The sequence below is a fragment of the Nomascus leucogenys genome, chromosome 25 (assembly GCF_006542625.1).
Source record: "Nomascus leucogenys isolate Asia chromosome 25, Asia_NLE_v1, whole genome shotgun sequence".
NCBI classification, from domain to species: Eukaryota; Metazoa; Chordata; class Mammalia; order Primates; family Hylobatidae; genus Nomascus; species Nomascus leucogenys.
In genome coordinates, this window is record NC_044405.1 from 27,258,857 (window position 1) to 27,286,388 (window position 27,532).

The window sequence follows — 27,532 nt, forward strand, 5'->3', positions numbered from 1 at the left end:
CTGTGAATTGAAAAGGACAGGGGCATCAAGCCGGTGCAGATTTGCTAGACTTCCCGCAGGGTCCTTTATCAAACCTCTCCTTATTTTTATTAAGAAGAAACATCCCCCACATCTCAAGCTCTCCCTTTCCGAGCTTCAGCCTGCTCTGCCCACCGAAGGCATTTGCAGTTACCCTGCTCTCTCCTGGGCTTTCTCCCTGGCTCCTGCCCAGAATATTCTAGAATATAGACTCCAGGAGGACTAGAAAAAACAACTCAGTGGTTTGAAAAAGACTGCTTTGGAGAATGACATCTTTTTAATGCTAAAAACGCTAATTGTCATTATCTTCATTATTCTTTATTCATCAAGTTCTTTACATGGAAAGGACCATGTTTGCTCCAGGACTTGTACCTGACACCACCCCACCCCCCATTAGACAGCTTCCTCCACTGCTGCCAGAATGGCTTTAAATGGCAGAACACAGTTCCACAACACGCAGCACAGTTTGAATGCAAATGCCCCTGAGAGGAGCAAGGGCCAAAAAGCTGGTCTCAGATGCCAAGAGCAGGTTCTGAAAGGTAAGGAGAGGATGACCGAGCTCAAGGACACCAAAGATGCAGAGGGGTGGTGACCAAAGGAGGTCCCCGCAGGAGGCTCGGGGGTGCCCTCAGAGACACAGCCCCTGCCCTTCCCAGCACGGCCCAGGGTGCTCCAGCAGGGTGAAGCCCCGCAGGCCAGACGCTCCCTTGCCTGTCATCATCCCAGCCAGCCACCACACCACAGTCTCCACGCCACAGTCTCCACACCACAGTCTCCTCGCTGTTTTGTGGTTCTTCTCAGACCTGTTGAGCTTTCAGCAGAGCAAGAAAATAGTCTGCAGCGTATTTTTCAAAGAGTGAATCATTTCTTATCCTGTGGTTCATCAGGAAAAAACAAAGCAAAACCCTCATCCTCGTCCTCGTGGCCTGAGCTCATACACAAATCCTGCCTGCAGTGACCTCAGACTGCACCAGCAGGTGAGGCCGGCAGTGAGGGCAGCCTGACGGGCTTAGACCAACAGACCAGGTTAGGAAAGCAGATGGCCACTTGCAGCAGGGGTGCAAAGCCCCTGAGGTATGTGTGCAAGGGGACTGGCAAAGCATTGTGAAAGAGAAGGAGGACACTGACCATCAGCGTCGCCACCTCCAGTGGCTCAGGACTGACCCGAGGCATGGCTTTCAACTCTGGTCACCCACTGGAGTCCACTGTTCCTGGATCCCACACCCCAAGCTCCCGCCTTATGGGTCAGGGGTGACAGTCACACCCCAGGTAATTCTACAGGGCAGCTTGGCTTCAGAACTGTGATGGCATCACACTCAGTCACTGTGCAAGAGGCAGGGAGGCCTGGCCAGTGTGGGTGGGGCTGGAGGGTTAGGTGCTCATGACAGACAGGGAAGGAGTTGGCACGCTTTGCCAGGGCTGACATTATGATGATACCATTTTCAAGAAGGAATACAGAAGTGCTGTGGGCACTTAGACCCAAGGACCTGGTTCAGAATGTACAGCCTTGGCCGGGGGCAGTGGCTCATGCCTGTAATCCCAGCACTTTGGGAGGCTGAGGCAGGCAGATCATGAGGTCAGGAGATCGAGACCGTCCTGGTTAACACGGTGAAATCCTGTCTGTACTAAAAATACAAAAAATTAGCCCGGCGTGGTGGCAGGCATCTGTAGTCCCAGCTACTGGGGAGGCTGAGGCAGAAGAATTGCTTGAACCCAGGAGGCGGAGGTTGCAGTGAGCCAAGATCACACCACTGCACTCCAGCCTGGGCGACAGAGCGACGCTCCATCTCAAAAAATAAAAATAAAAACAAAATGTGCAGTCTCAGACCTATTGAGCCACAATGTGGCCAGTGCGTTGGGCAAGCTCTGGGCGATTCGTGCACACATTCAGTTTCAGGCATTCTCTGCCTGGGAGGCAGACTTGAATCACCTGGGAAGATGCCCAGTCTCACCCCATCAGAATCTCTGAGGGATCCCAGGCTGTGGGCCTTGCCATAGGCAGGAGGAGGGGCATGGAGTTAGATAATCGGGAAAGGGCTGGGGGGAGGGATTCCGGGAGCTGGAGACCCCCTGGGCCAGGTCCCTGCAGGGGGACAGGAGGTGGATTTGAGAAGAAGGACACTGCATACCCGGGGCTGGAGAGACACGTGCCATCATCCCAGTGCCTGAGGCAATGGAGCAAAGGGAAGGAAGGACCTCCCTCTGCTCCCCATGTCTGTGATGCTGTGGCTGGGCTCACAGGTGCTGGGAATGCCCCGTCATTACACTCGGCTGCCACACAGGAAAGGACAGTGGCTTGAACAGAGAACAGAGACCCTCAGTGTTTGACCCTCCATCTCTCAGGAGTGAATCAAGCACCCTAAAGCGAGTTAATGTGGCTGGAGGCGCTGGTCACCTCCAGGCAGCCCCACACCCAGGCCTTTCCCACCTGAGGCGCTCATTAGAGGTGCTGGCACCCTCAGCTGCCCCAGCTGGAGAAGCCACAGAAGCCAGCCAAGGGCAGGCGCTGCAGGAGCATGGGCGGACCACACACATGATGGGCTTCACGGAGAGGCCTGCAGACAACGCCAGCAGCTAAGGGAGCCGCACTGATCTCGGGCTACAGGAAAGGTGCTGTCTCAGAAGTGGGTCCTGCTCTCCTCTGAGGGGCTCAGGCCCCTCAGGAGAGCTGGGGGTGGGGGAGTCACAACTTCTTATGGGGGGAGCTGAGAAATCCAAGTGTACCCAGAGGTAGGTGGCCAGAGAGCAGTGGCTGAAGGGCATGTCCTGCTGGATGTGGATGGGCTGATTCAAGAAAATGATGAAAACAATTTTTATGTATAGACGTGATTTGCCCAAGACAGGTTCCCAAGTCATTTGTGGAAAAGGAAAGACACCCCCGACTGTCAGTCACAGGCCGGTGACCTCACCAGTTTGGGTGATTGCATTGCTGTTATTATAGATGGGTTGCAACATTCAGCTCCTGGCCTGGTTCCTGGAAATGGCATGCTGGGGACTCTAAGAAATGATGCACACGTGGGAAGACAAAGCTGACCCCAGCAGCAGGCTGTGGGTGAGAGGCAGCGCAGCTGTGGGAGGCCAGCCTCACCTCCTCCCCTCTGGAAACGGCTGTGTGTTCAGGGGCCATGCTCCAGAGAAGGAAGTGAGCAGCCAAAGACTGGAAAGTAATGCTTGTAAACATGCTAAAAAACAGAGGAAAAGATGGACACGAGGGGTGCAGAGAGCAGCCCAGTGGAGAACTGGAATCTGCAAAAGTCACCAACGAACATTCCAGAAGCACAAATAAATATTTGACATGAGGGTATTGCAGATGGCTTTAACAGCAGGCTGCATTTAGCAGAACACAAGATTAATATGCTTCAAGACGGATCAATAGAAAATATCCAAAGCAGATCATGGAGAGAAAAAAAATGGTAAAAACAGAACATTATGTTGATATAGTCAATGCCAACACAGGTATGACTGGAGTCCTAGAGAAAGGAGGAGAGTGGGGAGGGAGAGGGAGGGAGAGAGACAGGGGGATGCAAGATTTGAAGAAATAACAGATAAATATTTTCTAAATCTTATGAAAGACAGCAACCCACAGAGTCAAGAAATTAGATCCAAACCAGATGAATAAGTTTTTAAAGGATTACACTCAGGCACAACATAGTCAAACTATCTCTAAACAAATCTATCAACTGTTATCATTAATAAATCATCTTAGAAAATTCACTAAAATGTGAAAATTAAACAGTACTCTCTTAAATAAACAATAGTTCAAAGAAGAAATCACAAAGGAAATTGGAAAATACTTTAAAATGAATGAAAATAAATAGAAACACCACATACCAAAAGGTCCGGGACGCAGCAAAAGCAGCACTGAGAGGCAAATCTGTGGCTGCCAATGCCTGTATTTAAAGAAAAATCTGAGATAAATAACCTAAACTTCCTCCTGAGAACCTAGAAAAAGGACAGCAAGCTAAACCCAAAGCAAGCAGAAAGAAGGAAATAAAGATTAGAGCAGAAACAAGTCATCTTAGCAAGGTTGCAGGTTATAAAGTCAATATACAAAGGTTGATACTATTTTTTATAGACTAACACCAAACATTTAGACAGCAAGACTAAAATATATCATTTACAATAAAATAAAAAATATTAAATACTTAAGAATAAATATAACTCAAGATGAACAAGAGCTCAACCCTGAAAACTTTAAAAAACTGCAGAGAGCTGGGCCTGGTGCCTCATGCCTGTAATCCCCGCACTTTGGGAGGCCAAGGCGGGCAGATCACTTGAGCTCAGAAGTTTGAGACCAGCGTGGACAACATGGCAAAACCGGGTGTCTACTGAAAGTACAAAAAATTAGCCGGGTGTGGTGGTGCACGTCTGTAGTCCCAGCTACTTGGGAGGCTGAGGTGGGAGGATCACCTGGGCCCAGGAGGTTGATTCAAGCACCAACATGCATGAATCACAAAACATATGAATGAAAGAAAGCAGACAAAAGTAGTAATACTATATTCCAATTATATAAAGATCAAGAATAAACAGAGCTAATCTATGGTAATTGAAGCCAGAATAATGTTTACCTGCAGAGATATTAATTGGTTAGGAAATGGAAGAGGAACATTTTTACACAATGCAGATGGTCTATATCAGGATCTGGATGGTGAATATACAGGTGTATAGACATGTAATATTCATCAGACTTTACAGAAAGATTTGTGCACTTTACTTAAAAAGGAAGTAAGTCCTTACAGGAAGGAAAAAAAGGGCAGCTTCTGGAACCGCACTCACCTGTTTTGACTCTGGAATTGGGTACTTTCTTGCTGTGACCTTGGGCAAGTAAAATAATCTGTGCCTTACTTCCCCATTGTGAATAATAACAGTGTCTGGCTCATGGAGCTGTGATGGGGATTAAGTGAGTTAATGGATAGAGTTCTCAGCACAGAGCAGCTAATACAGCCTCCATCCCATTCGTCCTTGTTACCAGGTTTCTGCTAAGCTCCCTTCCAGGGCTGAGATTTCAGAGGCTTCACCAGCTCACTTTCCCCCACTTTGCTGCAATAATCATTGGCTAGAGGTATTGTGATATGATGTCATTGAAGTTAATCTAGACGAAAATTTGATTTACCTAAAACTAGTACACTGTAGACCCGGAGGAATTTCAGTTTTTGCCATAATTGTTTTCAATGTGTGTTATAAAAAATAAATTCCATTATGTTCACGAATGTAAAACTTATAATCTCACCAAAAGTGAGAGATGGGTAGATTTTCCCACTTGGGTCCCTCTGTGGACAGGTACTAGGTGCTGTTTTATGCCCAGTGACTTGGGAGGAAACAGAACTGCCCTTTAGTAACCCCGCTCACTTCCTGTTTTCTGCAGTAACAATTACATTAGGCAATATTATTACACATGGAATTGCATTATGCTGATTTTAAAACAATCCTCCCTGTAGCATTACACAGACATTGAATCATCATTTGTAGTTTGGGGGGGTTTACATGCCTGCAGTGGTGAAAACTGAAATTTTGTCCCACTTAAGGGAGTTTCTTCTTCCCTTTATTAATTGCAAAATAAATATATGTCACCTCAGAGGGCAGCAGCTGGACTACCTATGTTTGTGGGTAAGTCACTGACAAAATGCTTTCTAGTAAGAAAATATTTTTAAATATAAACATATGGAATAAGTGTAATTAACTAGATGTAGATTAAGAAAAATGTAAGCCATGTCTCCTAGTTCAGGCAGCAATCATTTCTGACTCAAACTGTGATGTAAAGTATCTGTGACCTACACCAGTCAGACACCAAATATTGGTGAGCTGCCTGGATTTGGGAGATGCAGTGAGAATGAGTCAGAGCCCAGGACATGAGGGGGAGAAAGGGGGACCCTGAGGACTTGGGGTCCGGTGTGAGGATCCTGCACTCGGTTTCTGTGATGGTGGGTGCAGAGGAGTCACAAGTTCAGGTGGGCCTGCTGCAGGGCTGCCCACGGCCCCTGGTGAGCATGTGCAGCCAGCCGGGCCATGGGGGTGAGGCCGGCTCGGTGGCTTGGATTGCCTACTGCTCTGCACGTTTGGGTATCCATGGGCAGAAAAAAAGAACCTGGACTTAAATTTTCTTATACAAAAGTTAACTCAAAATGCATCATAGATGTAGAATATTTGAGAATTTTGAGAGTTCTTCAGGCATCATGAATCCTAATCCTTTGTTGAAGATGAGATTTGCAAATATTTTCTCCTGGTCTGTTATTAACACATTTCGTCTTCTTAACAGGGTCTTTCTCAGAGTCGACACTTTTCATTTCGATGTAGTCCCATTTATCAATTTTTCATTGTATGGATCATGCTTTTGGAACTCTTTGGCTCCGTATCCTAAAGATTTCCTCCTAATATTTTTTCCCTGAAAGGTTATTTCACATCTATGATGCATTTTGAGTTAACTTTTATATAAGAAAATTTAAGTACAGGTTCTTTTTTTCTGCCCGTGGATACCCAAATGTGTCAGCAGCGCTTGCTGGAAAAGCCGTCCTTCCTCCACTGATTTGCTTTGTATCTCTGAGTGGGTGTGATTCTGGGTTTTCTATTCTGTTCCATTGGTCTTTGTGTCTGTCCTTTTGCCAATAGCAAACAGTCTGGAGTATTGTAGCTATAAAATAAGTCTTGACATCAGGTAAACTGATTTCTCCTCCTTTATTCTTCGTTTTCAAAATCGTTTTAACTATTCTAACTCCTTGGCCTTTCTTTAAATTTTAGACTACTCTTGTTTATATATACAGAAAATTTTGCTGGGATTTTTAATAGCAATTGCATTAAACATACGTATTTTGGTGATCACTGATATCTTTACTACGTTGTCTTCCAATCTATAAACAGTATTTCTCTCCTTTTTTCTTTAGTTCTTTTTTTACTTCTCTTATCAGGATTTTGTAGGTTTTAGCATACAAGTCCTGTACCTGTTTTGTTACATTTACACCTAAGTATTGAATTTTGTTTGAGCAGTTGCGATCTGCCCTCCTCGTGTCATGTTTTCAGCTTCTTCAACTCAAAATCTGGGATATATGATGCAAAACAAAAATCCAGGGACCTCACCACAGTGTAGCTCTTTGGGTCCCAAGAACCCTGGATGGTTTGCCTTCCTTTCCCCATCTTCTAGAGTCTCTTTATGTTTGCTCTGTGTAATATCCAAGGTTTTGAATTGTGCTTAGAGGGAGGAGTAGGGAAAAATATGTCTATTCCGTCTTCCCACAAGCCTGTCCTATGACTTTGAACAGACTGAACTTGTGCTCCTTGTAGAAATCTGCCCATTTGGAATAGATTTGCCCTCTTCACCCAATAAATACTTGATAGCAGTGAACATGTGGAAAAGATACTTAGCCAGGTGCCAGGAGACCTGGATCCTTGTCTGGGCTTTATGGCCCGAAGCAGCTTACAAACCTCATGGAGTCTCCATTTTCTTATTTTCATGTAGCAGGATAATTTACTGAGATAATTTATGATGTTAATTTTCCCTGCTCTAGCAATTTTACCCTCCCTTTAAAAAGTAGTCATGTCTTTTTTTCTTTTTTAAAATGAGTTGTTTTTCTCCTAAAGCCTTTAGGGAGTTCCAGGACCTGAGGCAGAAGTTTCCAGGCATGCAGAAGATAATCTCTCTAATCAAACTTTTGTTTTTGAAAGCTTAGGCTCCACAAGATGACTGCCCCAGGCCCTCCTGGAGGGGAGGAATGCAGAGCTGGCGTTCTGGGGGAGGGAAGCAGGAGGGTCAGGAGAAATGTCTCAGAGCCTGGAAAGGGGAGCTGTGGAGTCTGCAGGCACCAGGAGAGCTCAGAGGTCTCAGGGAGGCAAGAGGACTAATGCTCAGGTGATCAGGGGGCTGAGTCCACTGAACACTTGAGCTGTGGCCTTTGGAGCCGTGGAGAGTTGATCTGGGCCTGACCTGGGCTTGGCGTGGAGGAGCTGCCTCTGAGGGCCCAGGCACAGATCATCTGACTGATAGAAACAGCAAAATGTGGGCTGCCTGGTGCCTGGTGTGAAAGTGTAAAACCCATGAGGGTCCAGCGATGGCACCTGCCCTCCTACCCCACGGGGCATTCTGAGGCAAAATGCAATCATGCCATTACAACATTTTCAAAAGCATCTGAGGTTGTCCAAACATAACTCATGGTTTTTGTTAAGCACCTACTCCAGCTAGGATCCATGCTGGGAATGATGTTGGAACAAAGCAATATTAGTGAGATGCTGGAATTTATCATCTCTTTGGAGAGATAATGCATATACTGGGTGAAGAAAAAGCTAAGGGTTAGAGGGTCAATCTAGAAACTCCTTGTAAGGATTTTCTCATAGAGTGGCTTTGGGCCTCTGACTTTTAACTTCCTCGTCAAACTGATGATCATAATCAAGACTTTTTAGCTGCAAGTGACTGAAATCTAATTCATACTAGTTCAAGGTCAGAAGGGAGAGTAGAGGATCCTGTAACAAAGAATAATAATAATGAGCAGCAGCGTTTATAAGAGGCACACTATGTGCCGGCCATGGCTTTCAAATGCTGACACCTCTAATCCTTGAAACAGTCTTCTGAGGCGAACAGGATCGATCATCAGCCCACTTAATAGCTGAGGTCACAGGGACACTGAGAAGAACGAGTTTGTTTAAAGAGCTGCCATCTGGCTCTGGGGCCCAGCACTTATCAAAAGTTAAAAATGGTTGCCCAGCCACTTGGGAAGGGCCAACGAAGGACAATGGGCATGAACTCGGGAGGGCAGGATGTAGGGGCTCCAGCGATGAAAGGGCTGATGAAAGGGCTTTGTCACTTCCTCCATCTCCGGCTCTACTTCCCTGGGGGTGTTTACTTAATTCCTAGCCAAACACTCTCCTTACATCAATGCCAAAAGGGAATAGGGAAAGAAACCCTCTCCCTCTTAGGGTCCAGGAAGTCCCTGTGAGAATTCTGATGGCCCTGCTGGGTTGTGTGTCTTTTCCAGAACATCAGTAGTGGCCAGAGGGATGGAATGTTCTAGGTGGCTCCAGGTGAGGGTTGAGTTCTACGGTTGACTATACGGAGTCAGGAGTGGGAGGTTCCTTGGAGGAAACGTGGGGTACGCAGTGGTTCCAGTTACTTCCTAGCAGGGATCTGTTATAGGTGTGATGGGAAGCTTTTAATTATTTGTGGGAAGGAGGCCTCCAGTAATTTTCCGGTGTCTGTCTCTGAGACTGCTGTCCTAATCTTCAACTTTGCAGGTCATCCTGTGGCCAGATGTTATTTACTCTTTCTTCGTTTGAAGAAATGGTTTCCTAGATCTTTCCCAGCCACTCTTGATTCCATGCTAATGGAAGAAAACAAAAGGAATCTGTCTGTAATACTTAACTTGTCTTGTCAACTTAATCTATGAAATATCTACTTGCAGTTTTTCCCCTGAAACCATCTCTCATCATCTGTCTTGCCACCGTAGCTTCCAGCATCTGCCGCCCCCTCCCTCCACCCTGCACCTCCCTCGCCTCCTTGACTTCCCTCATCTCATGGCCCCTCCTTTGCACTGACCTCCCACAGGCTGTGTGCGCTTGGTGAAGAAGGGGTCCTCTCTATAGCTGGGCTGGCTCACATAGAGGAAGCGAAGGAGTGTATCTGGATGCTGGAGACAGGATACCATTGAAGTCAAGAGTGCCAGCAAAATAGGAAACAAACAGTGGAGATTAAGCATTCTCATTTCTTTTCTTTTCTTTTTTTTTTTTTGGGACCAAGTCTCCCTCTGTCACCCAGGCTGGAGTGCAGTGGCGTGATCTCAGCTCACTGCAACCTCCTCCTCTCGGATTCATGCCATTCTCCTGCCTCAGCCTCTGGACTGGCTGGGACTACAGGCATGCGCCACCACATCTAGCTAATTTTTGTGTTTTTAGTAGAGACAGGGTTTCACCATGTTGGCCAGGATGGTCTCAATCTCTTGACCTCCTGATCCGCCCGCCTCGGGCTCCCAAAGTGCTGGCATTACAGGCGTGAGCCACTGCACCTGGCCTCAGCATTCCCATTTCTTTCAAATGAACCAACACACAGAGTTGCTATTTGGTGTATCCAACCAGCCTTCTGCTGCTGCCCTCCCTGATGACATGGTCTCTCTGTCTGACCCACCTTCCCAGGCTTCCACTTGAAGGGCTAAGGCATGGTTTGCCTCCGCACCTGTTCTTCCTCCTTTCTCCACTCACCTTTCCCTTCCTCCTTCCTTCCTCTCTCTCTGTCTCTACCTCTCTTCTTTCCTTCCTTTCTTTCTCCCTGCTATGATCCAAATGTTGGTATCCTCCCCAAATTCATATGTTAGAACCTAATACCCATTGTGACAGCATTAAGAGATGCGATCCTGGGCCCGGCCTGGTGGCTCACGCCCATAATCCCAGCACTTTGGGAGGCCGAGGCGGGTGGATCACCTGAGGTCAGGAGTTCAAGACCAGCCTGGCCAGCATGGCGAAACCCCATCTCTACTGAAAATACAAAAAAAAAAAAATTAGCCAGGCACGGTGGCATGCGCCTGTAATTCCAGCTACACAGGAGGCTGAGGCAGGAGAATTGTTGGAATCTGGGGGGCAGAGGCTGCAGTGGGCCGAGACTGTGCCACTGCACTCCAGCCTGGGTGACAGTGCAAGACTCTGTCTTAAAAAAAAAAACCAAAAAACAAAACAAAAACAAAAAAAGAGATGCGGTCCTTGGGAAGTGATTAGGCCATGAGGAATGGGACTGACGAACTTATTAAATGGTTTGAAACAGGTTGAAAGGAGCCCCTTTCCTTTCTACCATGGGAGGGCACAGAAGGCACACCTATGAGGAACAGGCCTCCAGACACTGCATTTTCTGGCACCTTGAATTTGGACTTCCAAGCCTCTAGAACTGTGAACAATAAATTTCTGTTGTTTTTAAGTTACCTAGTCTAAGGTATTTTGCTATAGGAGTCCAAATGGACTGAGACAGAAATTGGTACCAAGAAGCAGAGTGTTGCAGAAACAAAGACCTGCAGATGTGGAAGAGGCTCTGGAACTGGGTAATGGGCAGAGGCTGGAAGAGTTTAGAGGAACAGGCTCAAAAGGCCTGGACTGCCAAGAGTGGACATAAAGGGTGATCCTAGTGAGGGCCAAGAAGAAGAGGACACAGAGCCTCCGAGATTATGTAAGTGGCTGTGATCAGAATGCTGATAGAAGTATGGATGATAAAGGCCACTCTGTTGAGGTGTCAGACAGAAATGAGGAACGTGTTACTGGAAATGGGAGGAAAGGCCATCCTTGTGACAGACGGCAAAGGACTTGGCTGAACTGTGTGTGTCCTCATGTTCTGTGAAAGTCAGAGTGGCAAGGGATGAACTTGAATATTTGGTGGAAGAAACACTCTAAACCATGTCTTGAGGACACTGCTTAGCTTCTTTCCACTGCTTATGGTAAAATGTGAGAAGGCAAGAAATCAATTAAAGACAGAATTTTTTTTTTTTTTCAGAAGGACTCTTGTTCTGTTGCCCAGGCTGGAGTGCAGTAGCACGATCTCGGCTCACTGCAAGCTCCGCCTCCCAGGTTCATGCCATTCTCCTGCCTCAGCCTCCTGCGTAGCTAGGACTACAGGTGTCCACCACCACGCCTGGCTAATTTTTTGTATTTTTAGTAGAGATGGGGTTTCACCATGTTAGCCAGGATGGTCTCAATCTCCTGACCTCATGATCCGCCCGCCTTGACCTCCCAAAGTGCTGGGATTACAGGCATGAGCCACCACGCCCAGCCTAAAGACAGAATTTATAGTCAAAAGGGAGGCAGAACTTGCAGAATATTCTCAGCCTGACCATACTGTAAAGAATAAAAAAAGCATGTTTGGGAGATTGAGGGTGTAGCCAAACTAGTGTTTCAGGCAGAGATTAACATGGACAGGCAGAAGCCAGGTGCTGTGCATGAAGACAGTGACGGCATAACCCTGAAGGGGTTTCAGAGGTTATTGGTGCTGCCCTCCCATCACAGGCCCAGGGTGCTGAGGTCTGGGGGACAGAACTGTGCCCACAGAGGTGCCTGGAGTGCTTCAGCACCTGCTGCAGTGTGTCTCCCTCAGAGGGCACAATCAACAAACCTTGGGCATCTGTGCAGGGCCATCTCCATGGGTGTGTAGAGGGTAGGAGCTATGGAGGCATGGCTAACTCCATCTGGATTTCAGAGGACGCTTTGGAGAGCCTTGGGGTCCAGGCAGAGAACTGCCACAGGGGCAGAACCACTGCAGAGAGCCCCCACCAGGACAATGCCCAGTGGAGGTGTGGGGGCAGGGCCACCTGAAGACCTCAGACTAGCAGAGCCACTGACGTGCACCTCCAGCCTGAGAGAGCCACAGGCAGGAGACTCCAGCCCATAAGAGCTGCAGTGTGGGCTGTGCCCAGCAAACCCATGTAGGAGGTGCCACCCAGAGCCCTGGGGGCCTACGTCCCTCCTTAGAGTGTTCAGAAGGTGGGACCATGGAGTCAAAGAAGATATAATCCTTTTTGCCCTGTTGGGGTTTGGACTTACTTGAGACCTGTTATCCCTTTCTTCTTTCCTATTTTTCTCTTTTTGGATGGAAATGTCTGTCCTGTGCCTGCCCCATCCTTGCATTTTGGAAGCACATAACTTGTTTGACTTCACAAGTTCACCGCTGACGGAATTTGCCCCAAGAGGACATTTACCTTGAGTCCCACTCACAACTGATTTAAATGATGTGGAGCTGGGACTCTGGGCTTTAGACTTTTTATTTGGTGCCAGGAACGATTTAAGACTTTGGGCACTATTGAGATGGAATGAACATATTTGGCATGTGAGAAGACTGAATTTTGGAGGGCCAGGGGTGGAATGCTATGGCCTGAATGTTGGGATTCCCCCTAAATTTATTTGTTGGGACTTAATGCTCAGTGCGATCAATACTCTGATAGTACTAAGAGGTATGGCCTTTGGAAGGTGATTAGTTCACGAAGGCTTTGCCTCATGAATAGGGTGGAGCTCTCATAAGACAGGTTGGAGGGCCCGTCTCTTCCTCTTCCATCATGAGAGGACACAGAGGTGCCATCTATGAGGAACAGGCCCTCACCTGACACCAGAGATGCTGGAGCTTTGACCTTGGACTTCCCAGCTTCCAGTGCTATGAACAATACATTTCTGTAGTTTACAGATTTCCCAGTCTAAGATATTTGTTACAGCAGCCAGAATAGACTAAGACACATGTACACTCTCTCCTTCCCTTGGTCAGAGAAGCCAACAGGGCCAGGGCCAGGCTGACCAGAAGGGAGATCTCCAGGCCCAGCCCAAGGCAAGCTCGCCACAGGGATACGTCTCAAGCATGGGCACCTGCTGTGTTGTCCCGGCCTGGGATGCCAAGGGCACGGTGTTCATCCCTGTTTCTCCCTCCCTCACATCACTCACCACTGTCGGACAGGACAGCCACAAGCCCTCTTTCCTACTTACACTTGGGGCAGCATCTTCTGTTCTTAACTGGCTGGGAACTTTTATCTTCAGAGTCAGAGATTTGGGTTGTGAAAAGCAGGCAAGCAGACAAACATCTCTCTGCAGCCTCCTCCCCATTCTCCTACCCAATTTCCAGAATTTGGGGAAAAAAAATCCCATAAACTGTCATACTTCATATTGCCATCAGGCAGCAGTGGGCATGGCGCAGAGAGGAGCTGGGCAAAGGGGCAGAGGGACAGCTTTCTTTGTTTTTTCATTTTCCTCCATGAAATGGGGAGGTGTCAAGTGAGCGAGATGTCCCCGGCCACACAGTGAAGCACAAGGCAGCCGAAGACACAGCAGGCAGGTCAGGTCTGTGTGCACATTGGCAGGCTGCGTGCAGACGGGCCTCGGCCCATGTGGAGAAGCAGAGGGATCTGCAGGGGAACCAGGGATTCAGAGACCTGTTGTTGGGGTCCTGCAGAAGATGGGGCAATTCAAGTCACCAAGCCAGTCTCACCCCAATGGCCCGGCTGGTTGCAGAAACTCACCAGGGACAAAGGGTCACCCCACCACAGGCTCACCTGGACAAGTGACTCCCCTGCACCCACCCTCTCAAGCACCAAGTGCAGGATCCTCACGCCAGAGGCCAAGTCCTCGGGGTGCCCCTTTCTCCCCTTCATGTTCAGCCTTAGCAGCTGGAAGTCCACAGAAATAAATCAGACACTCCTAAAATGTGACACCATAGGGGAGGCCAGATGGAATAAGAGTTCTCTTCCCACAGACCTAGACTTCCATTGACTCCACTCGAAGTCGACTGGGTGATGCTGTTGGCTGCAAGTCAAGGCCAACATGGGCTGTGCTAATAGATGCAGACCCTCTAGAGGGAAGGAGCACATCACCCTGGCCTGTTCTGTCCTGATCACACTAAATAGGTGTTCATTGGTGGCCCTGAATTTCATGAGGGACACTAGGAACTGGCACCCATCCCGAGAAGGGGAAAGTGGGACAAAAGGGCATCTTCTAGGAAGCCACACTGGGGGCATCTGGTCCAGAGAACAAGGGTCTGGAAAGAATGTTGGTGCCATCATTGGCTGGCCAGGGCCTACTCTGGGGAGTGACTCCATGTTGCTGTGGTGTGCAGAGCAGTCAGGGTGACAGGGAGTCCAATCAGACACAGGTTCAGTTTGCTAATGGTGACAACACTTAATAATGGAGTGGGTTGCCAGTTGAGGTAGTGATATAGTTTGGCTGTGTCCCCACCCAAATCTCATCTTGAATTGTAGCTCCCATAATTCCCACATGTTGAAGGAAGGACCTGGTCAGAGATCACTGAATCATAGGGGCAGGTCTTTCCCGTGCTATTCTCATGATAGTGAATAAGTCTCATGAGATCTGATGGCTTTATAAAGGGGAGTTTCCCTGCACAAGCGCTCTCTCTTGTCTGCCGCCATGTGAGACATACCTTTCACCTTCTGCCATGATCATGAGACTTCCCCAGCCACATGGAACTGTGAGTCCATTAAATCTCTTTCCTTTGTAAATTGCCCAGTCTCAGGTATGTCTTTATCAGCAGTGTGAAAATGGACTAATAGAGACAGGAAGCAGCTCCCCACTGGAAATTATCAGGCCCAGTAGGGCTCGCCTGTCAGCAATGCCTTAGCAGAAATTTCTGTTGGGGTTGAGACTAAGCTTGTCCTGTCGAGAGCTCCCCTTGCCTGGTTGATCCTCAGGGTTCTACTTAGAATGCCTTGAAAGGTCTTGGCTGGGCATCCATGCCCAGTCTTTCTGCAGGGTCCCATTGGGGTTAACCTTCTCATTTCATCCCATGTGAACCAGGCCAGGCCCATCAGGGTTTGGCAACCCCCTGATGCAGTGGTTGCTGCCAGGTGGCAGGAGCAAGCCTGCAGCTGCTGGGGGGCCATGCGGAGACAGCCTGCCAGAGGGGAAACCACCTGGGGAGGCCAGAGCCGTGGAGACAGCAAGAGACCCGGGGCTGAGGACAGAGTAGTGTACAGATCTTTGGTCCCAGCAGTCCTGAAACCAGTGCACTCCGAACCTTTCTGTACTTAGCTTAAGCCAGTTGGAGTTTCTGTCCTTTACAACCAAGAGCCTTGATAGGAACAGCACAGATCTGTGCTACGCTACTGTTGGCTGCTTCCCCGATTGGGCGCTGGAGGGGAACACAGCAGGGACTAGAGTGGGATGCTTGCTTGGCGCCGGGCATGGTAGAAAGTGCTTGCCATGCCTTATTTCCCACGTGGTGGGGATTTTGACCCCACTGTACAGATGGATAAGTGAGGACCCTTTCACTTATCCTGCAACAGAAAATCCAGCAGCCAAAGCCAACAAGGGCCCGGCATAGCGTCTTCCCTCTCTGACTTCATCCTCATGCTCCACACACCATCCCCCTGGCCATTCCCAGCAGCCCAGTAAGCACTGCCTCACACTTCCAGTTCCGGACCAGCCATGACGGCCAGGCTGGATGGGGGCCATCCACCGGCTGAAGCCAACTGCCTATTCTCGAGCTGAAGGTTGATCAATCCCGCATAAATCTTGGGGCAGAGAACTGGGGGGAGGTAGAAGAGGGGGAATGTCTAGAAGGAAATTCTGGGCACATTCCTGGAAGTGAGGAGGATGGATATTGGACTGAAATTATGTCGCTGCAGACACCCTCACTTGCCCTGGCCACATGGACCGTTCCTCCCCGGCTGTGTTCTGTGCCTCCTCTCCTGCTGCAGGGCCTGTGTGTTCCTGGAGCAAGGTGGGTCCCAGAGCTGGGCACCAGTCCCCGTCTCCAGCCATCAGGCACTTTTCCTCTCTGTGTTTTGGAGTAAACGCGCCCTAGGTTTGTGGATCTGAATCCTCTTCCCAACACACTCAAGCTTTGCTGGCTTCCCTGCGGTGTATGTTTAAGGCACCACAGGGCCTCCGGGTAGTGGCACCTGGTAAACACAGCAGTCAGATTTCTTCATCTCAGCCAAGTGTAAAATCAAGGTAATGGATCTACTCTTTTTTTTTTTTTTTTTTCGAGACAGAGTCTCGCTCAGTCGCCCAGGCTGGAGTGCAGTGGCGTGATCTCGGCTCACTGCAAGCTCTACCTCCCGGGTTCACGCCATTCTCCTGCCTCAGCCTCCCGAGTAGCTGGGACTACAGGCGCCCGCCACCACGCCCGGCTAATTTTTTTGTATTTTTAGTAGAGACGGGGTTTCATCATGTTAGCCAGGATGGTCTCGATCTCCTGACCTCCCAAAGTGCTGGGATTACAGGCATGAGCCACTGCGCCCGGCTGGATGACTCTTGAGACAACACCATTCAGACATAGGCAAGGCCTCCCGCTTAAACTCGTAACTGTGTCTCCTTTCTCTCCTTCGATTTGAGCGGCAGAATTTGGTTACAGTCATCTGACCTGTGGGTGTGAAGTCCACCTGCCTGGCACAAAAACCTGTGCCTCCTTTCTAGGTGAGGAGAAAGACAAGAGACCTGGCTCATCTGAGGTGTGGTTGGGAGGGGGGACCCAGGTGTGCTGGAAATGAAAAGAAATGCATTCCTGTTTTTCCTCCCAACATGCAAACAACTGAACAAAAGCATTAGGGCCTGAGACTGGGAGTAAAGAATTCCTTGTCACCATGGATACCAGGAAATGGCCCCACTTACATATAATAAGGGCTTTAGAGATGCTGGACCATCCGATATTCCAGCCTGGGGCCACATGGGAGGGTGCCCTGGTGTTATTCCTTATACAGTTTCATGAACACGGCTATGGCCAGGTTCTGAACCCGGCTCTGGAAACACCTTTGTCTGCAGAAAATGAGGCTTTTCTTTTTTTGTTCGGGGATGAGTAGAGGGCAGAGGCCTGGGCAACTTCACTCAGCACCCCTTTGTAACCCAGCACTTAGCACCATGGCTGACGCACAGCAGTGTTACATGTGTGAGTGCACACGCTGCCTCACTGCCAGGGGTCACCCCACACCGGTGCTGTGGGGGGTGTTGGAGTGGTTACCTCTTCATTAGTCCTCAAGCTCCTACCTGGCAGAGAGCTGCCCAACACCGTCGGGGTGGGGAGCGGGGAAGGGAAGAAGCAGCAGCAAGAAGGAAGCCCCCTGGCCCTCACCCTCCCTCCCTGGACGCCCCCTCTTCGGCCCCATCACAGAGCCGCTTGAGGCTTGGAGGCAGTGGATTTCCGAGCCTGGGAACCCCGGCGTCTGTCGGGTGTCCCCGCAGCCTCACCCGTTGCTGGCCCAGCCCCCGCGAGTTCGGGACCCGGGGTTTCCGGGGTGGCAGGGGGTTCCCATGGCGCCTGCGAGGCCTCTGCTCGGGCCGCTCCCGGAACCTGCGCTTCAGGGGGCCTGGTCCGCCGCCCCCAGCAGGAGCGAAACAAGAGCACGCGCACCTGCCGGCCCGCCAGCCCCCTTGGTGCCGGCCAATCGCGCGCGCGGGGCGGGGCGGGGCCGGGCGCGCTGGAACCAGAGCCCGAGCCGGATCCCAGCCGGAGCCCGAGCGCAGCCCGCACCTCGCGCAGCGGCCGAGCCGGGAACCAGCGCAGCCTCGGCCCCGCAGCTCAAACCTCGTCCCCGCCGCCGCCGCCGCCCCCGGGGCATGGCCTGTCTGATGGCCGCTTTCTCGGTCGGCACCGCCATGGTGAGTGAGTGCATCCTTCGTCCGCCGGGAACGGTTTTATTTTCAAGGAGAGCAGGAAACACACAAAGACTCGCAAGCTCGACCTGACACCCCTCCCTGGAGCGCGTCCTCTGGGCGCTGACCCAGGGCACCCTAGAGAGGCGCCCCGCTCGGATCTCTGCCCCCACCCCTCCGTCCGGGCCACCTAGAGCCTCGGGATGCCCCTTGCACCGGCCGAGAGCACGGACTAGGTGGAGGGGCCGGGAGTGGGGCGGGGGCAGCGAGCAGCCCTACAAGTTGGACCGATGGCCATGACCTGATGGCTTCTGGGCGAGGGGCGTGGGGCGCTGGGGACCCGGAGCGCCCTGGGGAGTGGGGAGGGGCCGCATCTTGGGCCGGAGGGAAGAGAGGACTTGAAGAGGGGCAGCTCCGCTCGCGCGGCTGTGGGCTTGGGGACCGGGGACTTCTCGCGCCATCCCCAGGAACGCCAGGCAAGGTCTGGGGGAACAAAAGAGGAAGCTGCCCCCAGAGAGCCGGAGCCTGCGACTGCACTCCCGGGGACAGCCTCTCCCAGACCCACTCGGGGAGGGGGCGGCGAAGGACCGGGGAGACCCGCGAGGGGCAAGCCTGGATTCCTGCCGGCCGCCTTTCTGCGCGCGCTGGAGAGAGAGATGCGGTGGGGACAGGGATGCGCATCTCACTTCCCGGAGCTCCGGAGAGGGATGGCGGGATGTCGGCGAGTTCACTGCTGGACACAGTTCCTGTAAGTGCTGTTCCCAGGGGTGGTCAGGAATCTCCCTTTCTGGTTTTCTGGCATTAGGAACAAACAACAAACCAATCATCAGGCCCCCAGCCACCCACCTCACCTTATCCTAGGGCCCTTCTTGTCTACGCCCAGCACAGCACACCAACATCGTATAGGTAGCTAAAGTACAAACGGAAAGTCTTCCGTATTCCACGCCGTGTATCTGTGTAGTTACTACCCTGATATTACTTCCCCGAGCTGTAAGCCCACAGTGCATGGCACGCTCCGGGGCTCACCCCGCCCCTCCCCTGTATTTCATTTTTAGCATCCTGTATTTGAAGTCAGCAGAGCTCAGCAGGATTTGACCGACAGTTACCTCTTGCCTTGAGCTCAAGAGGGGGAAAAAAAAAAACGTAGCCAGGTTTCTGCGCATGCTCCGCTGTGACAACTGCATCCTATGATTCCAAACAGGTTACTGTAGAACATAAGGAGCCTCGCCAGCTCATTATATAATGATTTTGTGTAAACGATAGAATGGGGCCGCAGACATGGCCAGGCGGTGGGTGGAGGAGGGGAGAGCCCGGGCGGGAGACCCGCAGTCTGACTCCCCTCCCTGGGAGGCCCTGCCTTCCCTGTGTGGCTTCTACGTGGAAGAGGCAGTGAACAAAACGGAAAAGCCGTTTCCTTCCCGGTGACACTTGCTTTTCTCTGGTTGAATCTTTGGGTAACACTTGGAAATTCTGCCTTTTGCACTTGTTCATCTATTAGGATTCCTAAATGAGGTTGACCATGGAAAATTAAGGAGGTTACTGATGTTAGTTGCAGGTAGAGAAAGTTATAGATCTTGTATTAGATGCTAGTTAACTCTTGAATTCCTTTCAGAGCTGCAAAGGTGGCTTGGTGTGGGTTTTCCTATAATGGACATGTGAAAAAGTAATGAATCCGATGTTTTAAGGTACAGATTTTTAATACCAAGATTTTAAGAAAATGTTATATTATGATTTGATACATCCCCCAGAGCTCAACTGTCTTGTTATCACGTGGAGACAGTAGTGGCTGGGCTCATTGTTTTGGAGAACATTATTTTATTTCAAAAATTATTTTCCTCTCTGAAAACTTGGTACTTTAAAAACAGTTTAAACATTTCTATTCATGCGCAGCTGTCCCACCCTGAAAGCACTAGTCTGATGGTAGAAGCTAAGCAGAGTTAGGCCCCGGCTAGTCCTTGAATGAGAGACTACCTGGGAATTCTGGGGGCTGTAGGGTTAAAAGAAAAATAAATTAAAAATAAAATAAATTCTGGCCAAGTGGTAAACAAAGAGCCCTTCAGGCATACCCAGGATCTTAAGCTTTGCTTTTCCTTCACCTCCCTGCCCTGGGGTCCATCCTGGTGTGGACCCTCTGAGCTGTGAGTCAAAGGAGGTACTTGGGGGTGAGCCAGGCACTTGGGGGAACATGCTGGAGCCCCTGAGTTCGGTGGGCACGCAAGGGGTGGCAAATGTTTCCGGTGGGAGGGTGGTATTTGGAGGTGTTCTGGGATTCCGAGTGACCCCTCAAGTGTGATCTGGTCTCTGGCTCAGTTCGGGGTATGATGCCTTGGTTATTTTCTTCTGGGCAGTTGCCTTGAGGGCTCTTGGTCAGTGCATTTTCCTCTTATGTGCTTAGGGTGCTTAGGTGGGTACCAAGGCTGGCAGCAGTGAACCAAAGAGAGAAGACAGCTGCATGCTAACTGTGCTGCTGACTGGCTCCTCTTCCTGTTTCCTGATTTCCTCCTAATGCTGGGAGAAAAAGTTTCTGCCTCTGTGTTCCTGGTGGAAATGGAGTGAATGTGGCTCACCATGGCCTGTGGGTGGCTTACTGACTGCTAGAGAGCCTCCCCAGCTAAATAGGCATCGCTATCTGCCCAGGATTCAAACTGCAATCACAGGCCACTCTGCTCAGCGCCCAGGAAAATATTCCCATGAACAGCAGCCAGGAACAATCCAAACAGGGTCTCTTTGGCATTCCACATCTATGAATGAACTTACTATGACTTACAATGTATTGTGCAGCACAAATCGTATGTGGCCGGGTGCGGGGGTGGGGGAAGGTCAAAGACAATGCTTCAGTAGGATAGGGAAAGGAAGAGTGAAAGGAAAAAATGAAGAGAGAAGATGCATGTGTTTTAATTTTAATGAGCTCAAGAGGCTAAGGAGAAACTCGCTGTAACCTACATTGCCGGCAGCTCTCATCGGAGGATGTGTTTCCAGAGAGCTGGTCTATTTCGGATTGACAGGCCACTGCCTCGCATCACACAGTTTTCATGGTCTTATTAATTGGGTGAGGCTGTTAGACGCTGTGGAGGAAAGGTGGTCAACTGTATGCATTGCTTTGCTGTTGGTTTATTTGGGGGTGGGGCTGTATGATTTCCTTGGTGTGGATTTTCCTATAATGGACAAGGGCTGAAAGATGCCGAAACTCCCACAACTCACCCGTGGAAGGCTAAGCAATAGTCAAGGGCCGTTACAGAGGCTTGTGGTCTCAGACCTGGAAGCCTCTCAGAGCACGGCCCCAGCCTGTCCACGCCCTAATCATGGGGTCTTAAGCAAGTCAGACAATGTCTCTGTGCTTCCGATACCTCCTCCGAACTGGAGATGTTCATCCCACCTCCCAGCGCCCCATCCCTGTTAGAGTTGTGGAGGTAATAAGAGGCATAAACTATATAGGCTAGAGTTTAATAGGCACATGGTAATTGCTGGATCAATAAACACTACTGTTTATAATCACTTACCTAGCATGCACGAGCCATTACTATTTAATACTTTACATCGCAAGTGCTTGATTCTGGCTTCTCTCTTTCTTACTCCCAAATCAGTTTAGTCACCCAGTTTTATCCTCCTGGCCTGTCCCCTTGCCTTCAGCCCCATTACCACCAGCGGATCCAGGCCACCATCACCCCACCTGGCTCACAGCAGGAGACTCTTCTGCAGTTCTGGTCCTGTTAATCCCTCGGGTCTCCCCAAAGATCTCTAGATAAAATGCAAAACCCTTAACCAAGTTGGCAAGCCCTTCCCCATGGGGACCTCGCTTGTCCCTCTAGTCTCATCTTATTCTAAAGCCCCCTACTCTCCTGCTACCCTACCAGCCCAAATCCACACTCCAGCCCCCGCATTTCTTACAGGTCTCGGAACACTTCACTGTCTCGTGCTGGTGGGACTTTGTCTATGCTGTTCCCTAGCAGAGGCCACCAGGAGCCAGCGCCCCTCCATCTCACCGTGCTAAACTCAGCTAAGATTCTATTTCTGCAGAAAGACTTTGTCCTGCATCTCCCCATCTCAGGGTCTGTGTTGCATTAGATATACCTTCTGAGTTAACCATAGCATGCTCTCCGCCTGGCTCTTGGCTTGACCTATTGTAATTAGTTGGTCTTCCTCAAAATGAAAGCAGCAGATCATAGGCACACATGGGGAAAATGCACTCACCAAGAGTCCTCAAGGCGACTGCCCAGAGGAAAATAACCACGGCATCAAGAAGCACAACTGAGCTTCTCAACAATCTAGTGGCACTTATGCTTTCCGCCTGGCTCTTGCCTTAAGCTATTGTAATTACTTGCCTGTTTTCTTGCCTGGGGCCAGATCTTGAACTTGAGCTCACCAGGTCACGGGCCATGTCTGTCTGTCTGATTGCTGACCCCAGGGCTTTATCTGGTGCTCAGTTTGTCCAGTGAATGAGTGAGTGAGAGAGTGAGTGAGTGAGCAGATAGTGAGTCTAGCAGAGAAAGTCAGGCTCTCATGATAATGTAGATGGGTGGTGTGGTGGCCATTCACCCTGTATTAGTGTGGGCTTCAGCCACAAGAAAGAAGCACCTGTCCCTGGGCTTCAGCAGGGCCCCACACCTGCAATGGGTGCCTGGGGAGAGGGTGCAGATGTTGCATGGCAGCTGGCCTCCTGGGGTGGAGGTGGAGAGGACCCACAGTGGGAGAGGAGTTGCTCGAGCCCCCTAGGCCTTACCCTCAACTGCACACACAGCCATCGGGGGTCGCGTGGCAGAGCCCACGTCTGCCAGCAGGATTGGGTAGAACCCAGCACATTCTGTGTCTTTACTTGTGTGGCAAGGTGGGGATGGAAATGGACACAGGGAACCAGGCCTAGAGCACATTGTCTTGTCGCACAGCTTTGTTGACATCCCCCCTCCAAAGCCCAGATTTGGTGCTTTTGGGGCTCTTTTGGAATCCAAGTGAGCTCTAAACACCTGGGGCAGCAGCATGGGACCCCAGAGGGCAGGCTGAGGGGCATGGCGCAGCAGCTCCTCCAAGAGGCCCTGCTACAGGGGCACTGGGACCAGCTGGGAGGAGGCTTCGGGGTCGCTCCCTTGGAGTCTGCATCTTATCATCACACCAGACCCCTAAGGAGTGCGGGTCCCTTGTCAGACACACATACACCCTCCCAGCTCTGCTCAGGAATGCGGGAACCCACTTGCGCTGGCATCCAAGACACACCTCATGCCCAGGACCAGCAGACCAAGCTCAGCTTTGTCAGATTTTCACTCGGCACCTTTAGTTTTAGCCACACAATATTATGGCCCAGGAGCTAAGTTTTGATTTCGTGAAAGACTTCAGAGGTAGAATATGCCCAGGAGGGGTGTGTGTGTGCTTTTGGCACTGTGAGATGTTCTCTCTCGACCTGGAAGACAGCAAGAAAAAGCACAGCAATTTGCTCCCCCAGGCTTCTTCTGTGGTTTGAAGGTACCTGAAGCTTATTGATTTGCTCACGGTTGCCAGGCCATTAAAAAAGGATATTTCTTTCTTTGCATAGATACTTCTGGGTTCTTGGCAATCGGTTACAGTTCGTTTGACTCCCAATGGAAGCTTTAAAAGCCAATGGTAGCTACAAAAGATTAGGTATTCTCATGATGCAGTGAAATGAACACCTATCTTTTTTTTTTTTTTTATGGCTTAAATTCTGGGATAACTTCTGCTGCTCATTTGATTGTGAGACCTGGAACATGGTCCTTAAATTGTCTATGTCTCAGTTTCCTTGTTTGTCTAACATATTAAAAAATGTTAACCATTCCAACTTTTCAGCACTATTATGAGGAGGTAGCAAGAGAGTAGACTTGCAAGTGGTTTGGAAATTGTAAATGCAAAATACAAAGGCCAATCCCCACAAAACTCAGCAGCTCAGGTGATGTCATTGCTCCTGAGACATTTTTATGAGATTACGTGAGAAAGGCACAAAACTGCTCAGTGTAAATATAAGTTTCTCGGTTTTTTATTTCTTAGGCACCTGGTGTGTCTTTATTGAGGTTTTTAAAATGAGGGGACTGTAAATAGATCAATGCCTATGGTGGCCAGTGTTTTCTTCTTTGAGGCAAGTGATGATTCATGGATTATAGTCTTATGATTAGATTTGATGATTCCAAAGTAAGACTTGTAGATCAGCGTAACACTTTACCTTAAGCATTTTTTAATAGAAGAAAATGTGATGGAGTTGACAAATTCCTCTAGGTAGGCACGTTTCTCCTAGGGCCAAAGGCACTCCTGCAGTGGAGGAAGTGTTGCTATTAATAACCAATGACCCTGAGCCTCATGGTGAATCTCTTCATGTTCTTTTTCTTGATGCAGCTTATAACAGGTCTTGTTGCTTCCTCTGGTTTTTCTAGAATGCCAGCAGTTACTCCGCAGAGATGACGGAGCCCAAGTCGGTGTGTGTCTCGGTGGATGAGGTCGTGTCCAGCAACATGGAGGCCGCTGAGACGGACCTGCTGAATGGGCATCTGAAAAAAGTAGATAATAACCTCACGGAAGCCCAGCGCTTCTCCTCCTTGCCTCGGAGGGCAGCTGTGAACATTGAATTCAGGGACCTTTCCTACTCGGTTCCTGAAGGACCCTGGTGGAGGAAGAAAGGTAGGGAGGGCGGCTGCTTTGTGTATCAAGCTGGGAGGAGCCTCTGAAGGAGGCAACAGGTTGTTTGGGCAAAATCGGGGTCTGGAGGTGGAGAGGCTGAGCTTCTCTTCCCAGTGCCGTCACTGCTGCGGTCAATTTATTGTATTGCTTTCTGCCTGAATTTTCCTCACCTATAAAATGAACAGGTTGGATTTGGTGATCTCAAAGTTCATGGTTGCTCGGAAATTCTGCGATGTCATCATGGAGAATTTCACAGAGATTGATGGGTGTCAAAGTGTGCCTGTTTCTGGCATGTGCTCAGAGAGTCCTCTTTTGTGGATGCTGTTCATGTCCATCTTTCAAGATGGAACTGTTTTTCAACCGCCCAGAGCAAAATGGGAGACAGGTGCCCCCTCCCAAGCGTGAAGTGTTAAAAAGTGGCCAGTGACCTAGACTGACCTCTCCAGAGACCCATCTTGAAAGGATTCTTTTGTGGGTGATCGTGGTAGGCTAGAAAGAAAACTAAACTGTTGAAATGAGCTGTATACACAAAAATAGAAAAAACAGAGAGGACGGAGCTTAGGAGGTGTCTGGAACACCACACTATGCAGGAGTTTGCCACCAGCTTGTTGCATGTTACAGGGAATTGATGAGTGGTAGTTTGAGTTTTCTCAGCAACCTTCCCTAGCTCTAGAGTTTCACAGTTTGCGGAGTTAATGCCGCCTTGGGTTGGTGTGATTTTTTTCCAGCCTGATCTGTTTCTTCTGGTGGAATTTATCATTCATCTCCTTCTGCTCCAAGCACTCATTGTCTGCTCCTAAGTGGATCAGACAGGTGGGTTGGGGGAGCTGATAGGCAGAGGACTTGTCAGACTTCATCAAGAAACCGTGGTCCCTAGTTTCTATTGAATCATGGAAAGCAACTTGAAAATCTGGGAGGACTTTGGAACAATACAAATGACTCAGGTACCCCTGGAATATGCTAATATTTTAGGACTTTGAACTTAAAACTGGATTCAGCCCTTCTTTCATTTTGAAAAAGACCAACCAAGACTCACATTTTAAATTTTCAGCTGTCTTTCTTCTTTTCCCTATTATCTTCTTTTTGTTTTTCTACCCTCTTGAAGCTAAGTCTTTGAGACCCTTGGCATGGGCAGTCCCGTCTTCACTGTAATCACAATTTTAGAGCTTTGACAGACTGGTCCCTGGGACCTGCAAGCCCAGTTGGTGGCTGGGTAACTGTATGTCTGTGTTTGTACAAGCAGAAACAGGTTCGGTACCTTCTCAACAGACAACTAGATAGCACTGTGATGCGATACTTGCATTTTCAGAACATACCAGCCTGTTCTGTTAAGAAAGCAGCTCTGTGGCAGGCTCAGATGTAGGCCCACTCCTTTGAACATGTTGAAATTTCAACATAGGGTTCTAGAATTCTCCTTCTCAACTTAAAGAAATATTTTATAGAAAAATGTATCAAGAAACCAGGACACCGTGTCATGTTTTGGCCTCATTTGTCTATATAGACAAATTATGGCAAAGCAGTGAGCAACATAGAGCAATTCCTGTCCGTCTGTTACGTGTGGCCTTGGAAATGTTGTCATGATGGTAGAAAATGCTGGGAAGGGTGTCTTGTAAAATGAAGATGGGTTGTAATGCAGAAATGAAGACATCTGAAACCAGGTGGCATCTGGGTTTGAAATGTCTTGGCATAAGCCTGGCACACAGGTGTAGCCAGTGTTTGCAAGTGAAGAGTATCGCTCCCCTACTCAGTGTGTTTGTCCGTTTTCACACTGCTATAAAGAACTACCTGAGACTGGGTCATTTTTAAAGAAAAGAGGTTTAATTGACTCACAGTTCTGCATGGTTGGGGAGGGCTCAGGAAACTTACAATCATGGCAGAAGGTGAAGGGGAAGCAAGGCATGTCTTACCTGGTGGCATGGGCGGGGTGGGGTAGAGACAGCGCAAAAGAACCCACACACATTCAGATCATTAGATCTCATGAGAACTCCCTCACTATCATGAGAACAGCATGGGGGAACCGCCCCCATGATCCAATCACCTCTCACCCAGTCCCTCCCTTGACACGTGGGGATTACAATTCAAGATGAGATTTGGGTGGGGACACAGAGCCAAACCACATCACCCAGTATGTGACTTGTCACCCCTATATTCTCCAAGTGTTTAAACTGATCACATGAATCATCACAGTTAGCCAGCTGCTAATGGCTCTTAGTGAGGGAGGAGACCCAACTGTCCATTCTTAGAAGCGCAGCCCGGGTGGGGTGGCCACCACATAGAGACTTGCCCTACAGTAACCTTGTGTGCTCAGGCAGGGGAAGAGCCCAAAATGGGCCCCTGAGGGACCTGCCCATGAGTCAGAAATGGGTGGAGCCAGAGGGGTTGACAGACAGGATGTGTGTGGTGTGTTCCAGCTGCTGGTTTCTGCAGGGGCCAAGGGTAGTTTTGCTGTCTGGCTTCCTCCCCACTGCCCTCCCCAGCCATAGCAGCACCTGCGTCTGTCTTCCCTCTCCCTGCTCCTCCTCCCCTGCATGCCCCATCCTTTCCTTTGTTCCTCATGCCGGCAATTCAGAGTCTAGATGGTTTATCACTCCAGCACACAGAATAGAAAGGAAACTGAGGCAAAGGTGGTTAAGGGACTTGCCCATGCTCCTGGGCTCAAGAGGGGCAGGGCTGGGATGAGGGCAGCCATTTCTAGCTCTGTGCACTCCAACACGGTGGCCATGCCTTGCTTAGTGCAGGGCCTTATGGGGTGCCAGGGTCCATCCAGCCAGTAGGGAAGCAGAGCTCTTCCTGGAGGCTCTGGTGCCCACAGGGCGTCCTGCTGTTGGTGGTTCGGTTGCCACTGCTGAAGAGTTTTTCCTGCCAA

At 49.6% G+C, this 27,532-nt stretch overlaps 1 protein-coding gene across 5 annotated transcripts in view; it reads left to right on the forward strand.

The window, feature by feature from the left end:
• The first annotated feature begins 17,891 nt into the window (after nucleotides 1–17,891).
• The window catches only part of ABCG1 (ATP binding cassette subfamily G member 1), an 81,344-nt gene continuing 71,703 nt past the window's right edge, over nucleotides 17,892–27,532 (forward strand). For 3 of the 5 annotated variants that reach the window (XM_030806077.1, XM_030806078.1, XM_030806079.1), the window contains exons 1-2: nucleotides 17,892–18,057; nucleotides 24,423–24,666. In XM_030806077.1, the coding sequence (XP_030661937.1) occupies nucleotides 18,016–18,057; nucleotides 24,423–24,666 (286 nt within the window). In that variant the 5' untranslated portion in view covers nucleotides 17,892–18,015. Of the gene's footprint in view, nucleotides 18,058–18,634; nucleotides 18,800–24,422; nucleotides 24,667–27,532 lie in introns of those variants that run through there. The other 2 variants (XM_030806080.1, XM_030806081.1) reach the window with 1 other exon arrangement.